General features: G+C 37.7%; 1 protein-coding gene across 2 annotated transcripts in view; it reads right to left on the bottom strand.

Moving 5' to 3' along the window:
* Positions 1-18,782, bottom strand: part of rasa3 (RAS p21 protein activator 3) — a 33,675-nt gene extending 14,893 nt beyond the window's left edge. For both annotated transcript variants that reach the window (XM_055206291.2, XM_055206292.2), the window contains exons 1-4: positions 18,629-18,782; positions 5,400-5,517; positions 3,705-3,808; positions 1,043-1,137 (exon numbers count right to left, since the gene is read on the bottom strand). In XM_055206291.2, coding sequence (XP_055062266.2) covers positions 1,043-1,137; positions 3,705-3,808; positions 5,400-5,517; positions 18,629-18,683 — 372 coding nt within the window. In that variant the 5' untranslated portion in view covers positions 18,684-18,782. The remainder of the gene's footprint in view (positions 1-1,042; positions 1,138-3,704; positions 3,809-5,399; positions 5,518-18,628) is intronic.
* Between the last annotated feature and the right edge of the window lie 255 nt (positions 18,783-19,037).

Below are 19,037 nucleotides of genomic sequence, written 5' to 3'. Positions count from 1 at the left end.
TTTAATTATTTTGGTTAAAGCTGTGAGTGATGAGCACAGGAGAAGGCAGAACGTTGCTATGGTTATCTCGGTGTCAATCATTTTCAGGAGTGAGCCTTGTTTCGTACAGACACGTAACAGACATTTAGTGGATTCACTCCTGCATTTAAATGCGGTTGTCACTCCCAAAAGTTTGCAATGTGTACGAGGCCTAAGAAACATCACAGACACAGTTAGTATTTAAAGGAAACCTAACCGAGTTAATTTAGTCTCATGAGCTCAGAAATTTTGAAGCAATAAAATCTTCTTGTGAGTAGAAACAAAGTTGCTCTGTTGAACTTCAGCTGACATCATCAATATGCAAATGTGTCTTATAAAGAGGCCGGACTGGCACACAATTTAACAATGAGTTCTCTATGGACAGACACCCTGTCCTCTTCATCACACACATTCATCCTTCCTCTCTTCATCGTCTGAATGAATGCCTCTGTGTGTTTGTAAGGAAAGAGATCTGCTTCACATGCATGCAGATGTTTGGGATACTGTTGAACAGATCTCGTTCTGTCTTAGGGTTTGTTATCTTACAATAAAGACACAGGTTAAGTGAACCAGGTGTGAACAAGATCCAAAACATTTCTGTCATCACAACATCCCCATGCATTTGTAGTGTAAACACTATCTGACCTGATTTGACAGTTATGAAGGACCGCCTACTCTCTGTCAATCAAACATTGCAACTATAAACGAAAATATACAACTGATCGATCGCAAAACAACATCAAACTCACAGATTATACAATCCAGGAAATAAAGCTTAAATTACTGAAATGTGTGAATCTACACACACACACAATGGAAATAATGTGTGTTACAGTGTGTTTGTTGTCTTGAATTTTTTATGTTAATGATGTGAGCTGAAGGTGAAAAGGATTCACTCACTGTTTGTGGTCAATACACACTGTTTGTTTTGAAATTTACAGTTCTTAAACGCCAGGACACACACATAGACACACGCACGCACCCACACACACACACACACACACACACACCCATGAGTCTGTACCTGAACTTCTGAATCAGCACTGACAGGTTGCAGTGGGAACCAGTGGTCTTTACCGTGGTATTTTTGCAGATCTTCCTTCTTCACTGCTACTTTACCTTAAGAAAGAGACATCACAGATCATCTCAACATGTGATACCGTCACAAACACAAAAACTCTCAACTTTCTTTAGGACATTTACTAAACTACTCAACAAATTCTTGTAACATATTAAGGCCTGAAGTTGTGTTATTTATTAATGAATCATAAACTTCCTGCTGGTCAGACTCAAATAAAACAGCTCTTCTGTGATTGGATAAATTTAGATTATTATGTTATGCCAGAGTCAGATATTTTGCACCTGTGGTCCCTAGGGAGGATGTTGTAACATGAAATCGCAGTAAGGTCTTGTTCAGAATGTACAGTGCCAATGTGTTTTTATTGGCTGAATAGAATGAAACCCATTTAAAACACCTAAGGGGTTGTGCACACCAAAACTTTTAAACGCGGCTGAAAACGCCTGGAGGACACCGATTGCCAGCTGTTTCTTCAGCCGAGAGCTTTGGTAGCTGTGATACTTGAGCTGTGATATTGTTGGTTGTTGTGATACTTGTCCCGCCCCTCCACAGTGACTTGGCGGCCGTGTGAGAACTGACATTGACGAGCGGAGCTTTTCACCTAAAGTTGAATCTCTTTCAACTCTCAACACTCAGCGCCAAGCGCATAAAAACCACCGAGCACCGAAATCGCTATAGCTGCTGGCTTATTTGAAAAACGCAGAGCTTCCATTGGAAACAATTGAAAACATGTGCCCGCTGCGGGCGTAAAAACTTTGGTGTGCACGCCCCATTATAGTCCCTGTGAACAGGAAGTTGCGTTCGACTTTACTTCCGTATTGTGACAAATTTCTGAGTAAAACCGGAAAATCACACAAGGAAAATAATAGGTGTGGCAGGTGCTTTCTACTGTGAATTGATTGGATAGAAAAGTAGGCATTTCATAAAAAAAAACTGCAGCAGACTGACAGTTTGAGGGGGGCGGAGTTAACTGGTGCTCTCTAGCTGACATCATCAGAGAGGATCAAAGGGTGGAAGTACATTTTCAGATTTTGATTCCTTTTTAACAGGGTACATGAATTAAAAAAATAAATGACCATCACGGACAAATTGTTTATAATGAACACTAAAATATTCCATTAACTCATTCCGCGCCAGCCATTTTTTGAAAAGTTGCCTGTCAGCACTTTTTGTGATTTTTACAGAAGTTTCACAAAGTACCTTGACAATTTTTTTTTCTAGAAAGATATAAACATGCAAATATATCAAATGAAAGAACAGACCCTCTGCTTTTAAACAAACAATAAACAAACAAAAATAAAATGGGGAAAACGTTTTATCCTATCTGTACTTTTTCGTTGCTTAAAACCCCTTAAATTTGGGTATTTTTCTTTAAAAATATTTTTTTTAGCAAAAAGTTGAAATAATTGCATTTTTGTGAAGGAATTTTGTTAGAGATCAGAATCAGAACGATTATCAAAACATACACAGAGTTTAAAATTTGTAAATAACGTTCTGGCATCAGTTTTTTCATAAATTGTGTAAGTAAGTACTGGTACTGCAGATTAACATAAAAATTCATCAGGAACACGTTTTTATGCACATTTTTTCTTAATTGACAAAATAACTTGTCAATGGCAGGGAAAGAGTTAAAAAATAAGAATTGTCAGTTTTAATTTCATGGGCACTTTAACAAGTAAGACCATAGTAACCACTTGCATACCCTAGCAACAACCACACCCATACATGCTAACTTTTCTATGCTCAAGTCGTAATCACATTTTCTACAAGAGTTTTTCATGAATGTAGTAACGTACCGCATTATATCATTACATACAATGGGTTCTCTGTGTGCTCTTTGATCTGTTAACAGTCACTCATTATTTCAGCAGAAAATTGCTGCCTGTGAAATGTTCCATCATAAACAGAATATGGTGAGATGTGTTAGGCAGTACTGGATGGATTGGCAGTGGTTTGTTTTGCGAGAGAGCAGCTACATCTGCTCAACACATTGAGACCATCTGATCAGTTCTGTTAGCTGTAAAATATACTGAAATCTGCCCGCCCCTCACCGACACGGCCAATCAGCTTCTGTTGTACAGGAGTGACAGACATTTACAGATCTGGCACCGGGGCGGGGGTGATTGAAACAACAGTCAGTGCAGTGAACTGTGACTAGTGTAATAAGATATGACAGGAAGTGCTGAACATCTTAAAACATGTCAGAAACATGTCATATCAAGTGACACTATAATATCATGTCATACTATTATGGATGTCAAAAAATAAATTGCGATTAATCACATACAAAATAAAAGTTTGTAATTATTTAAATATTAATGTATATATAAATAGACACATAAATGTATACATTTAAGAAAAAGTATATTTATGTATATTTTTTATTAATATATAATGTAAATATATCAAAGTCTAAATACACATATATATGTAAATCTTCACACAGTGCACACACATGTATTATGCAAAAGCGAACTTTACTTTTATATGATTAATCGCAATTAATGTTTTGACAGCCATAGAAAATATAAAACATAAAATGTGAACAGAGAAGAGTAGATTTATGTGGCATGAGGATCGAGAGGATTAAAGGAGAGATGTTGCTCACCGATGCTGGAGTCCCTCCTGAACACATCTCTGTCAAAAATGTAGAAAGACAGATGACGAAAACTGCGTGGGATTTCACAATAGAAGTCTTCACCGTAGAAAGGACTGCCATAAACAAAAAGAGAAACATCAAACACACAACCGCATGATACAATCACAAGTGATGAGAGTGTGAGATTGTGTAACTGTTGCTCAATGGCCTCTGAAGATGATATTTGTTATTAAATGATGCATCATGAAGTTTGGTTATAAATAAGATATAAGTCTAGTTTTTCAATATTTTACTATGTTCTTATCTCGACTTAGATGAATTAATACAAACCTCGGCACACAGTAACATCATCATTCCCTCTCTCAATGAGTCTGAGCGAGGGGGGGGGGGGAGCTCACAGGAGTGATGATGTTACTGCGCCAGAGGTCAAAGTGATGCAAACTAATGCGGCTTTCACATAGGATGCGGTGTGGGCTGCGCTATAAAACCCATTCATTTCAATAGCTTGCAGAAAAGATGTGGTTTATTAATAATAAGCTTGAGCTCACGCCAAGGTCAAAGTTCACTGCGCTCTGTGACGATTACGCGCGCAACCTATAAAAAAGGGGCATTCAAACAGGGCATCCATCTTGGCTGCGCTGAACTCAGCGGCGAGCTCAGCGCACACCACGTCCTATGTGAGTGCTCTTCCACCATACAATATAGTTCTCATTTTTTATCCACTTAAAATATTGCCACGTTTTATTTTGTGCCACCATCCTTACTGGTGTAACTACTCATGTATCAGTCCTTAAACAGGGAAAACATGGAAGTGTTTGGTGGCTTCTGGATTCATCCCTGTTTGGATCCTATGGAATGAATGGGGCTAGGCTAAATGCTAACACATTCACAATGCACTGTGCAAAGATGAAGTGCACGCATTGATAAAAGATAGGTAGGTATTAATTTGTCTAAATTGAGGCAAGAACATAGTAAAATATTGAAAAACTGTGGTGTTTTCCTTTAAGGGAACTTGACATTAAGGGTGTTTTCATATATAGTTCATTTTAAAAAAACCAAACCCAGTTCACTTGAAGTGAACCAGAAAAGGAACTAACTGAATGTGATCTCAGTCCTTTTGGTGTTCACAATATAGTGCACTCAAAAGAGGACCCAGTTCTTTTTTTAGCCCTCTTCAGAACTGAAGTGATCTCAGACCTTTTCTTGTTCACATCACGACTTCATAAGAACCCAGGCCCCAGCTTTCTGTGCAGCAGTTGATTTTGATACAATGTCCAAACGACACGCAAAGCGGAACGGGACCTCATTGATTTCACACATCAAAAAGAAATCGAACCACAAAAGAACCCAAAAGCGAACCTCCTGACGTGGTCTGAGTTCGGTTCACTTCTGGGTCCTTTTAAGGGGGTCTGAGATCACTTGGTTTGTTGACATATACACCCTGAACTGATCTGAGAGCGTTTGGAGGGCTCAAACGATCTAGGTGTGAAAACACCCTAAAACATCTGCCAATGAGGTAAGAACATTTTTCTTTACATTTTTTTAAATTAAGAAAAAATATTTTTTTTGTCTAAAAACTAGACTTATTTTCTTAATTCATTTTGCCCCTCAAGAAAATGCATCTTAATTTTAGAATTATTTTAGATATTTGTACTGAAAACTAGATATGTCTAAATAAGTATTTTCTTGCAGTATGTGTCTCACCATAAAGACTTCTCTATGGTTTTGGTTCTGAAAACTTCCTCCTGGTCCAAGTTGACGGTGCAGTAACAATCCCGCATTTTATTTGGACCCGGATATGGAGGAATGTTTTTAGCTTCACCTGCACACAGAGAGAGAGAGAGACATTTACATTAAACACATGATTGTTTAAATCAGATTGGACTAAGGCAAGTTTTAATATGCTGTCATGCTTCATAGACATATCAATTATAAGTGCATTAGTGTAAGTGTACTGTTCTTCTGTACAGTTGAAATGATGAAGCAGTAATTCCTTTAAATACTTACACACACAAACTAGCCTCATGATATAAATAGATTATTGGCCTAAAGGGGCTGGTCTGGAATCAGTCAAGTGTGTGCTTGGACACGATTACTGAGAAAAGAACAAAAGAGAGCAATATTCTCCAGCCATGAAGGACCAGGGTGGATTCGACTCAAAAATCTGTGTGTGGGATCTGCAGCCCGATACACACATGTGTGACAACACAAACACACAAGTGCAGCAGGAAGTTAAGGGTGTGTTGTGGTGTGTGTGTGTGTGTGTGTTTCCTCAGAATGAACTGGTGTCCTGTTACACACCCTACAGAAGTGAATGTAACCACCGAACACACCCATCTCACACCCCGACATACATTTTTACAGGCGTTCAATCTCAGGCCACACAACGTTCATCTACTACCCTGATTTAAACATTGAAATAAGACAATCGGTCCACCCTGAGCAACGACTAAAACTACTGCAGAGGAGCGAGCATTGTTCAGAAATATTCATGGTTGTGATATCACAAACAAAGAGGTTCATACAAATATTTTCAGGAATAATGATATAAAATGACACACACTACGTCAAAGAGGTACTGTGTGCGTGCACTTATGACTAAAAGAAAGAAACCACAGCGCTACAGATATGAGCAACACAAACTACACTAAAGCTGTGTGCACACCACCAGCGAATAGCAATGGCAGAGCGATGCCATCTCATTCATTTCTTTGGAAACTTGGCATGTTCTGATAACACGTTGGCAACCGGAAGTGGGTGTGTCCAGCCATGCCACCAAGTTTAGAACAGTTCAACTAGGGATGGGCATTTTAGTAATATAATATTTGCATATCTGAGCTAATATAAAACTTATAAAAATAAATATAAATAATTATTAAGACCTATGTTTTTAAAATTGTATGTATTTTTTGTTTTGTCAGAAGTTCAGAGAAGGCTTATAATTAGAAAATATCCAAAAACAAGCTAAGCTCATATTCTGTATATATAAGTATTTTTAAGTTGAAAACATTGTAAAAAGTGTGTTTAAAATTATTCTATAAAAATAGCCTACAGAAAAATGGCGTTAAAACAATCAGAAATATACAATAATTTTTATGTATATTTTGAGCAGTAGCTTTTACCCTTGTGGTGCATTAAAATCAAAAACCATTCGAATAGCATTTTTTCTATTTGAATTATTATTGCAGATTGATTATTCGACCATTCGTGCAGATCCCTTAGTTCAACTTTATGCAAAAGATGAGCAACTTTCGTGAGCAAAAACCAATAAGAGTGAAGCAGAGTGAGTTCACGTCATCTGTCCTTCGTCATTTACTAAAAGGACGGTTACTCATTAGTTTATAGTTGTTACTAGGACAACCAAAATTAGGAACGCATCCTAACAACCTTATTGAAAGAGATGGGCAACACACAGTGACAAAGTTGCTGTCGGTGTGCACGCACTGAGACGCGGAAGAGGCGGCAAGCAAGATTGATTTACATGTTAAGTCAATGCAAAGCCGTGAATAGGCATCCTGCGGCGTGGTATGCACGAATGGTGCGGAACGCGCGGAAGGCGCAGTGCAGAGCGCGCACAATGTGCAAGTTGAAAAATCTGAACTTTGGCAGATATTCCGCCACGTTAACCAATCAGGAGCTTGCTCTATTAGTGACGTGATTACAGGCAGCGAGCGGAGTCGCAGAAGCCCCTCCCATGTTGCGAATTTCCGTGTGAATGTCTCGAATGACTAGAATTTCACGTGCAAATGAAGCGAGTAAACGCAAAATGTTCAAGCGTCCAACTACTCGCAAATAGCGCGTTTTTGCTGCCTCTACCAGGGTTGGTGTGAATGCCACATAAGGCTGAGCTACACAACACCAGTGTGAATATAACACAAAACAACTGCAAGCGCATGCAATGCGACATTGAGTGTTATTGTAAATGCATTAATGTAAATGCCCTGAAGTGTATTGAGCTCTTCTGTACAAACTAGTGTTTCGAGTGGCTTCGCTGGTAGAACATTAGTTCACAGCACCAAAGGTCACAGGGAGCGCACACATATTGATAAAATCTACAGCTTGTAGTGCATTGTATGTCACTTGGATAAAAGCGTCTGCCAAATGCATAAATGTAATGTTGTGAGGATGATAATGAGTGTTGTGTTGAGGTGAGACTGTGATGAGTCAGTAGCAGACAGACGTGGTGAGGTGTTGATATGGTAAGCTGATCCACAGATGAGATTTCAGATCTAGAGGAATCTGTACTTCCTGTCCCTGTTATTATCACACGGATTGTAATTGGATTAGCTGTGGGTCACTTCCGAGATCACTGTGTGAATTGTGGGATTACAGAAGTTGAGTACATGTGTGCATATTGTAAGACTCCAGACCACAGGAAGTGCTCATGGGAATGACCGGTGACCTCAGAATGATTCACTATTACTAATGCTGCTTACACTGATAAACCAACCCTAAACCCTCAACACATATACATAAATGAATCCTCAGACCTTACTGTTCTCAGATCAGAATTATTGGATATTGCCAAAGGCAAACACCTCACATTTCCCTAAGAAAATCCACAAAGACCACACACGCAAACACACAAACACACAAACGCACACACACACACGTGCACACACACAACACTAAAGCCAGTCACAACAAGTCTTCATGCCACAGGAAAACACCAAAACAGGAAGTTCCTCCATTGCCAGCATCTGTTTCCCCATATGAGAGTCAGAGATTAGCCATCGTCTTATTTGCATGTCATATGTCTAAGCTTCAGATGTTTGTATTATTGTTTATTTTCAGTGATATTATTGCTTCTAGTAGATGTGGTTGTGTATGTAATCTGTTATTATTTGTGACATGTTTGTCAGTTTTACATTTCTGCCACTTCTGATTACATTTCAAGCATGAGTACAAAATAAAAAGCAAAGGATGAGCATTACAAACTATATTATACAGTTCAATCTAGACAGTTATATTTTATATGTTGATCAATACAAATGATCTGTATGATTCTGTGATTGTAATTAAGCTCAAAATGGCATTGCGGTGTCTTGCTGATCTGAAGACTGCAGTGATGATGTGTGGTTTGGTATACAGACTTAATACAGAAACTGATTCCTGTTTCAGCAGACAAAGTGAAATTATAAATAGTTTTAGATTTTCTGAAACAACAACAACTGTCAAAAAGTCAAAAGAGTGAAAGTATATTTTGAACTTAAGTTCACGGATACGCAAACAAACATGTTACTGGTGTGCTTGAACTACAGAGATATGCATGCATTAAACATGATGCACAATGACAACAGAACACACATCACACACAGACACACAATGCACAAATGGGTGGTAAACAGGAAATGAGTTCAGATCCACTTCGTCTCACACCACAAAGTATGATAAACAAAGAGCAGAGTACAGAGAGACAGAATATAATGACAGATTGAAGGTGAAAGTGACGTGATTGTCAAGTATGGTAACCCATACTCGAAATGTGACCTCTGCATTAAACCCATCCCAACTAGTAAACACACACACACACACACACACACACACACACACAGAGCGCCCAGGGAGCAACTGGGGTTAAGGTGCCTTTCTCAGGCGCACCTGCGTTGCAACCTGACAGCTGTTTTGTGCTAAAGAAGTTAGCTAAACAACAGCTTGTTACTAATATCATTCATCTCTTCGTAGTGAATAGTGCTGCTAACATTATGAAGACTTCAGTTTGTATCATTTTGCAAAAATTTTTGCAACAGATTAATTAATAAGACATCAGCATCAGACTCAGTAAGTATGCATACTACATCATACATACTATTCAGAACGCACTGTTTTAACTGTCTAGTAGATAGAGTAGGTACTCTTAATTTAGTATGTTCTGTAACTGTATGCAGAGACAGATAGACAGACAGACAGAAAGCAGAGGAGAATAAGACAGACAGAATGAAGATAAGACAAACACACGCGGTGTTTCACACCTGTTTCACACATACTCCGTGTGCAGTGCGTACTGTGGTAGGATCCATCAACCACCCTTTGTGCTTTCACACATACTCCGTGTGCAGTGCGTTGTTGCCCTGCTGCTTCTGCTTATCAAATGATCATGTGATTAACACTTTCTGTGGAAAAGTGTCTCTTTCATAAACAATATAACATTGCCTACTGTGTTTTTTACATAACAATATACACTCACCTAAAGGATTATTAGGAACACCATACTAATACTGTGTTTGACCACCTTTCGCCTTCAGAACTGCCTTAATTCTAGGTGTCATTGATTCAACAAGGTGCTGAAAGCATTCTTTAGAAATGTTGGCCCATATTGATAGGATAGCATCTTGCAGTTGATGGAGATTTGTGGGATGCACATCCAGAGCACGAAGTCCCCTTTCCACCACATCCAAAAGATGCTCTATTGGGTTGAGATCTGGTGACTGTGGACAGTGAACTCATTGTCATGTTCAAGAAACCCATTTGAAATGATTCGAGCTTTGTGACATGGTGCATTATCCTGCAGGAAGTAGCCATCAGAGGATGAGTACATGGTAGGGCTGGGTATCGATTCAGATGTTCCAAATCGTTTCGATTTCGATTCTCGATTCAATTTTCGATTCCGGTTCTCGGGTCGGTTTTTATACTCGATTCTCGATTCAACTCAATGATTATAGATTTAATACAAATACTATATTAATAAAAAATAACAGTGAACATAAGTTTACCAGTGGGTAATTAATAAAAAAAAATTAAAAACCACAACCCTTTCGTTGTCGTATTGTTTACGAAATCTTAAATGCTTCCATACCTCTTTTTATGCGAAGGTGGCATCAACTTCGATGAAGCACCTAAAACATTTTAAGCACGTAATGAAAGAATGACAGGCTCCTTGATAACATTGGGCAAGGCAAAAAAGACTAGTGAAGAAGACTAGTAATTTGATTAACATTAATCTTGCGTTCAGTGTTTGCAGAAAAAATATGGAAAAAATCGATTCTGCTCTTTGAGAATCGATTCTGAATCAACCACGTTAAAATAAAATAAAATGATTAATTGAAAAATCTATTTTTTTTTGCCCAGCCCTAGTACATGGTGGTCATAATGGGATAGACATGGTCGGTAACAATGCTCACGTAGGTCGTGGCATTTAACCGATGCCCAATTGGCAATAAGGGGCCTAAAGTTTGCCAAGAAAACATTCCCCTAATTACACCACCACCAGCCTGTACAGTGGTAACAAGGCATGATGGATCCATGTTCTCATTCGGTTACGCCAAATTCTGAATCTGAATGTCTCAACAGAAATCAAGACTCATCAGACAAGGCAACATTTGAGATAAGTGGTACCCGGTAGGGTCTTCTGCTGTTGTACCCTAGAAATGGTTGTGAGTGAAAATCCCAGTAACTGAGCAGATTGTGAAATACTCAGACCGGCCCGTCTGGCACCAACAACCATGCCATGCTAAAAATTGCTTAAATCAGAGAAGTGTAGATTAAGGATGTTTAAAAACTCTAGCATTGTGTTCAGGAGGATGCAGGAATGGATCAAATAAGCAGATTTGCAAAGGTTTATTTATCTGCACACATTGCATATATTACTCCTGTTTATTGAGGAAAGTCGTCTCTGGTCTCGTTCTGTTATGTAATAGCACTGATTGATAGGTGCGCTTCCCCGTCTTTCAAACAGATATCATTTTGTAGTTACTCCCTTAGGAAAATAACCATGATTTTATTATAGTGAAAACGTTTTTTGGCAGATTGATTACGATTTGTATTACCCTATTTTTACTACAAATACAATGGTTATTGTGATGATACCATAGTAAATTTGTGGTTACCGTTGTTTTAAATAAAAACTCTTACACAATATTAGTATAATTGAACAATGGTAAAAATTAATAGCATACTTTACGTATATACATTTTCGAGACTTAAACAAACATGCGCTATCACTTTAATTCAGTGTGTGACGTTTGCGTGCAGTATAACACGATCGCAGCGCTGCTGTACCGCACCGCATCTGCAACGAACCGGATGGACTGCATATACGTATGCTGGGTGAAAGCTTTAACCCGTTAACATGGGTACGTAATAAAGTACGCACCGCAAACGCACTGCTCATGTGTAAAACAGGCCTGTCTGATGGACAGAATGTGACCCACACCAGTGAAAGAGAGAGACAACATGAGAGAACAGCTTCAGGAAATGACATAATACACAAGGAATTCTGACTTGATCCAAGATGTAGTTTAAAGGCTAAACATGAGAGACATAGAGAAAGAGAGAGAGAGAGAGAGAGAGAGAGAGAGAGAGAGAGAGAGAGAGAGAGAGAGAGAGAGAGAGAGAGAGAGAGAGAGAGAAGGCACACATGACAGCATGTTGAACAGAACCGTAGAGTAAATCAGATGCTTTGGCAAGTTCAGTAGTGTATAAAATAAGACAAAATTAAATGCTGACATTAATGTGACCGTAACAAACACGGACAGACTCAATAGACACTACAGTACAGTACAGTACAGTGCAGTTTGTCTTCGTCTGTTACACCGGGAGGGACTGTTGGATTTTTCCGAATGCTTTACCGTCTTTAAAGCAATAGGGTGTCACGTCACCTTTATTAACAGAAACAGAAGTGTAAAAAATTCTGACGATTTAAGACCAAACTCATGATCCTGCTGGAGTCGCTATATTCACACATTTCAGAAAGTGAAATTACCAGCGGTTTATTTATAATTTATTCTGTACATTATACTCAGACATAAGCATGGGCCGGTTACCGGTTTCAAGGTATACCGAGGTTTTAAAAGGTCAAGGTTTCAAAACCACTAAAATGTTCTTTGATACCATCCCCAAGGTATGAGCTGTGTTTATAAAAAAATTATTAAATCATTAAGTCATGTGATTGATTTGATGTTTACCTTTTATATATAACCTATTATATTTGAAAATATTATTTTTGAAAGCATATTATAATTTAAAGCTGCCATTTGAAAATAACACATTTTAGTGTTGCAATGGCAATACCGCATCAATGTGAAACCGTGTTATTTTTGCTAAAGGTTATCATACCGCCAGAATCTTATACCGGCCCATGCCTACTCCGACACAAAACTCAACACTCATCAAACAGTAAACTCATATCACAGGTGTTCAGATGTAATATATATATACCTGATCGACTTAAGTGTTTATATCAACATTTCTGTCTGTCACTCCTCAAGTAAGATTGTGTGCCACACTGAACTACTGACAACAAACCAGCCGAAAAAAACAGGAAGTGGGTCTACAGTTTTCAAATAGCATTTCCTTTGCACAACAGTGAGGGTGAAACCAAATCAAGACTTTTGTCAAGATTATGATAGCAAGACACTGGGAATGTCTGAATAAATCAAATGAAATCTGGATTTACTTGATAAACTCATTCCGCTAGCTATACAGGTAGACGTCTTAAACTTAGAAAAGCCTTCAAAGACAGACAGACAGATAGATAGACAGTTCAGAGAGAGACGTGTAAAGATTAAATCAGTTCATCAGACCACAGACAGTGAACATACCGATGCTAGTGAACTTCACTAAATGACTTTACAAGAGTCATTTCACACTCTTTACATTCATTTCACAAGACTTCATTGTAATAGATATGTAATACATTACACTGGAAAAGACACACACAAATATATTTGATATATTTATCAGCAATATGTTTTAAGTGCAAAATTTATTTGATAGTTTTCTACCGTTAATCTTAACTTCCTCAGTTTTAGTTTTGATCTCTTCTTTATCTTTCTGAGGGCTGATCACTGTTTGTACAATGACAATAAAGTCTCTCTCTCATCTTAAAAGATGACGGCTAAAATTGATTGACACTTTATATGAACAAGCTCAACAAACGTATGCTGGGCAAGACACAATATACATCACAGCATTGATAGATATGAATTGAGCTGCATTCAGTCACTCAGTCTTGATACATTTCTCAGTCTCTTGGTCCTTCATATTACTTCATTTAAATCAATATTTACAGCATCTGATCTATGACAGGAAACTTTATCACACTGAAAGAAGGTAGACGGTGGAAAACAGAAGCAGAAACTACATAATGCCAGGTGGAAATGTGCCGATATCCCTAAGTACTTCCTAAAAGTGTTCATCCATCCACCATCAACTACCACCCTGTAAATCCCAAAATCTGTTTATTTTTACTGATGTGTTACCGGTAGGGGAAGTATTTTCCTGGAAAACGACTTACATTTTTTCACTAGCAACTGAGTCATTACTGTGTATAAACGCTGTCTGTGACATCACTTCCTCTTTGAGATGAGCATTAGGAGAAGAAGAGGTCTGTGTCATGAGCGATCCCTGAAAACTTTGGAAACTCTTTCAACACTGCCAATGGAGAACTCATAAAATAAATAACCACTGACCTTCTTCAACTAGATCACTGAGACTAACCATAACCCTAATCTGAGAACGTCCTACACATTATGAGAAAACGAGACTACACATTATGAAAAGTAAAGTTCAGCTTTGTAATTATGTAACTTTACAAATCATACACAAGAGCCCATATTCTGATGTCACGTTGACTCTCAAAAGTGATTGAAACAAGTCATTGATCAAGCACTTAAAGTGCGCTTCCATCTGGTTTGCATTAGCCTTCCCAGGAATATGGAAAACACCAGCAGCTTTACAGATCAGTTAAATCAGGAAGTGATTTTTAAGGAGCTTCCCGTTTCCTCTCGCTCCCGGTATCAGAAGTTTCTGACTCTTAAAAGCCCAACACAGCTTCCTCTAGACGTGTGCGTCCGACAGGAAGATCAGGAGAGAACTCCATATATGAAGCCGAACAAGCTGGAAACCTCTACTTCCTTACGGAAAGGTCTGATGTTGGTCTGCTGACCGTAACACCATTGTTTAGTGCAGCGAACCGTCTACTGGTGTATTAGTATGTAAATGTCTTATTTATAATACAATTACTCACAGTATAAGTTGTACTCTAGACAAACACGCACAGCAATATCTATTCAAATAAATATTTTAGAGCTATTTACATTTAAACATTTACTATTACGCACAACAGAAATTTTGCATGAACCTTTATGTTATTCATGCAGGACTTTTTGAATGCAAATGCATTTTCAACTACCTCTGAACGTGGTCAAAGCTCAAAACGTTTTACAGCCTGTTTACACACTTGTGATCTAATGGACCAAATGCATCTTAATATTAGCTGTAAACAGGGTGATAAACATCTGGCAGCGCAAATGAGGCAGCGCAAATTATACGGCACAAATTGAAAGTTTTCGGCACATTATGCTGATTCATGCAAAAGTCCAATTTAGGCAGATATTCAAGTTGCGTTAACCAATCAGGAGCTTTCTGAAGTAGTGACGTGATTTCTATGTAGTGAGCGGAGGCAAAAATATGAAACAACAATGGAGGACAAAATCATTTTCACTGTATCTGGACACCTGTAGCTGTACGACACATCTTCATACTTTTATAGAAACAGGAATTAAAGGTGACATATCATGAAAATCTGACTTTTTCCATGTTTAAGTGCTATAATTGGGTCCCCAGTTCTTCTATCAATCAAACTAGAAAAAGATCAACCCAGTAACTTAGTTTTGGTAAACCAAATCATTGAATCATTGAAATTGGCTCCCTTGTGATGTCAGAAGGGGATCTTATTATAATAATACCGCCCCTTAATCTGCACTATCCAACAACGGCACTGCCATTTAGTGCAGAGATAAACTCATTTGCATTAAAAAGGACACACACAAAACGGCACATTTTTGCTCACACCTACAAAGTGACAATTTTAACATGCTATAATAAATTATCTATATGATATTTTGAGCTAAAACTTCACATACGTAGTCTGGAGACACCAACGATTTATTTTTCATATTTAAAAAGTCTTGTGATTGTGAAATGTCCTTTTTAAAAGGATCTTGCTTGGAAGAAAGTGAGTGAGGAGATCGGACAATTTGGTAAGTTGTAAAAACGCTCTTTACTTAATTTAAGCTATATATATTCATATTGAGACTACAAGCTTGCTAAAGTTGTCAAATTGAGCATATTTGAGTCAGAATTTTTCACGCGAATGACGCGAATTCCATGTGCAAATTAAGCGAGTTAACTCAAAATTTTCAAGCGTCTAACTATGCATGAAAAGCGCAATTTATTGGTTTCATTTGCGTTTGGTGTGAAGAGTTTTGGTAAGAGTTAACCTCCAGTCTGTCTGTGTAACCGGCTGGACATAAGTATTTCTCTACATCGGTGTATGAATGTGAACCAATATAATCATGATCATGTTCATTTCCTCTCACTGTTTGATGAGTCGTTGACCAGAGGAAGATTCAGTGAATACTTCTCCAAAATATGCTCCAAAATAACTCTGTGAAATGCTGGTGGAGTAATCAGAGAGAAAACACACAAAGCAGGCACAGAGGGACTTTATATTATAATGTTAGGAAACAAAACTCACTATCAGGACTCAGGATCAGCTACTTTCTTGAGGAATCATTTAGTACGCTTATGTTATATCTGATAACACTGTACAATTGCTTTCTATTTCTGTAAGAGAGTTAGTAGACAAATAATATTTGACTAAACTGGAGTACAGATTTACTTCCTGCATGCAATACCAATTTAAACAACAACAACTCTTCTTACAAACATTTATCATTTTTACTTTACTCCCTGACAAATATCATAGCTACTTTGCAGAAGGTATAAGGCAAAGAGACTTACAGTATTATCAAGGTATACATTTTATCACTACATGTTTTCCCTGGGAATTGAACCCACAAGCCTTTGCACTGCTAACGCAACACTCCACCAGTTGAGCTTCAGGAACACAATGATAGATTTAACAACAGTCTCTTCATCTAGAATTAAACACTAACATAAAATGGCCCTTACTGTACTTTAGTAAATAAATACTGGCTTTACTCTAAAAACAAAAACACTGTCCATGAGTACTTGACAAGCAGATGTTGACTACTCTTCTATCAAAAATAATAATAATAATAATAATAATAATAACTTTCTCATGTCTCTCTCTCTCTCTTAACAGGTATGACTTTGGAATTCTGAAAACTACTTACTTGGTATAAGCACTTATTGCCTCTCTATGACAAATCAATTTATTTTTATAAGTCACTATGGATAAAAGCATCTGCTAAATGCTTATGTGTTTGGCAACAGACGCTTCTTCAACTGCAATATGTTTACAGCAGCAGATTTCAATGATAACAACTGACACACAACAACTGACACAACCTGATGCTGCACAATATAACTATCATCATCCAGAACAGATATTTGCCATAATAGAGAACAGAATGACAGTGTGACATGCGTGTCAAGTGTGCAATGCATACTCGAAACATGACCTCTGCATTTAATCCACATTCACATAATGACATTTAAACAAACACACAGATTATTTTACAGTTTTTCTCAGTCGCTTTGGAGCATTTCTTGAATAATTTTAAAGTTTGCAAAATAATGCGTGCATTTCTCAGAACAATTTGTAAAAACTGCACAACATCATGGATGTCCTGCAAAAGCATATTACATGTTCAAAATCCTATAGTTCATCTCTCAAAATGTTTACGTCAGTAAACACGTCAGTCCCATTAAACTGGCAAGTCCATGTGTCATTGTTCTTTAACAAAACAGTCAAAATGTTTAGCTATGTTGTCAATATACCAAGTGTATACAGTTATAATATGTGTCAGTATTTTCTGATGTAAACTGCGCACGAATTTACATTTTGACCTTTATTTTCTGTAAACTAATTACACACATTGTGAAGAAAGGTTCACTGTAGACTGGGAAATGTCAAATTGTCTGTAACTCAATATTTCAAGATTTACTTGACAGCAATTTATCAATTCAGTTCACATTTACAAAAAAGACAAAAAAAAACTATGAAAAACATTGCTTAAAGTAACAGATTATGACACAAAGGTCAAATATTTTCTATATATTTTCTAAATATTGTCATAATATTTCATATAATGTCAATTCCTAAATATTTTGAGGTGTAAGTCTATTCAACAGAAACCAGTATAATGTATTTTAATGAAAATGACATAAGCAATTGAAGATGTAGTAAACAGCAGACATCTCAGCACCAAATGAAAATTCGCTTTTATGTTGTGCACAAACATGCAGTATTTTTTTAAATACTATGTATGGTGTGCCATCTGAACACTATCATATGGGTTAATCTTTAGAATCAAGTTATTTCTATCTGATATTACCATAATACCACCACAGGGGGCTGAGTTCTGACACATACTGATGTTTTGACAATGAAAATGTATCAACGTCACGCCAAAAAAAAAAAAAAAAAAACATTAACATTGAGCATCAGTGATGTTTACATTAGTAAGTGCGATATAGCAAGGGTTTCGTTAGCAAAAATGAATTATTTTCATTTGTTGTCTACAATTTCAGATGCTGAACATACGGCAAAAAAACAACGGCAACATCATTTCTGAGAAAACATCGGCAGCATCTGTCTGATCTGTCACTACACTTACAGTGACTATTATGCTCTCTCTATAAGTGCACATTTGAAAACATGAACGTGGATATAAAATACACAAACAGCTCGAGTGAAAGTGTTTTTCTGCATATAGATGTGCAGCTATTTCAGTCTTGACTTCAACTAACCCAACACAGCTGCCGTGGCGTCATTCATACAAATGTATCGGAAGAATGTTCATTTTACACAATCAAAATGCTTGATTTATTTTTGCACACATCGTTTAATAAAAATTAAATGCTACAATAGCACATTCACGCGTGTATCGTGGTATAAAATGCACAAATTCTCACAATGGAGCGCGCGCGTGAGATTCCAGTCAGAATATGAGAAGCGCTCGCGCGCACTTACGCTCGATCTCGCCATTCGCTCCGGTACTCACCGATTTTAATTTTGACGCTCTGGAAAACCCGCAGCCCTTCCTCCTCGACCGCCATGCTCGAGCTCTTCGGTGTTTCGGCTCTCTTTTCGCCGCTATCCGCACTCCCGCGCGCTCGGTGACTCACCGGACTGAACCCGAGCGCAGCACACGGATCGAGAGGGCGGGACATAACGGATCATTTCGTGTGATGATTGGATAGTTTTGCTGGGTGGGCGGGGCCTGATATTCACATTCCGTTCACATCGAGAGGCTCAACACAACACATACATAACTTACATGCTTTAGTATTTGTATTTGAATTATTTACTCTGGTCTGTTGTAAATTGTGTGCTAAAAAAGTTGTTTTTTTGTTTACAGCTTTTATATAAACTTATCTTTCACGTCATACAACTATTTAACATAAAAGCAT

This window comes from Misgurnus anguillicaudatus, chromosome 3, assembly GCF_027580225.2.
Source record: "Misgurnus anguillicaudatus chromosome 3, ASM2758022v2, whole genome shotgun sequence".
NCBI lineage: Eukaryota > Metazoa > Chordata > Actinopteri > Cypriniformes > Cobitidae > Misgurnus > Misgurnus anguillicaudatus.
The sequence above is the reverse complement of the archived record's forward strand: the minus strand, read 5'-3'. Positions and strand labels throughout refer to the sequence as shown.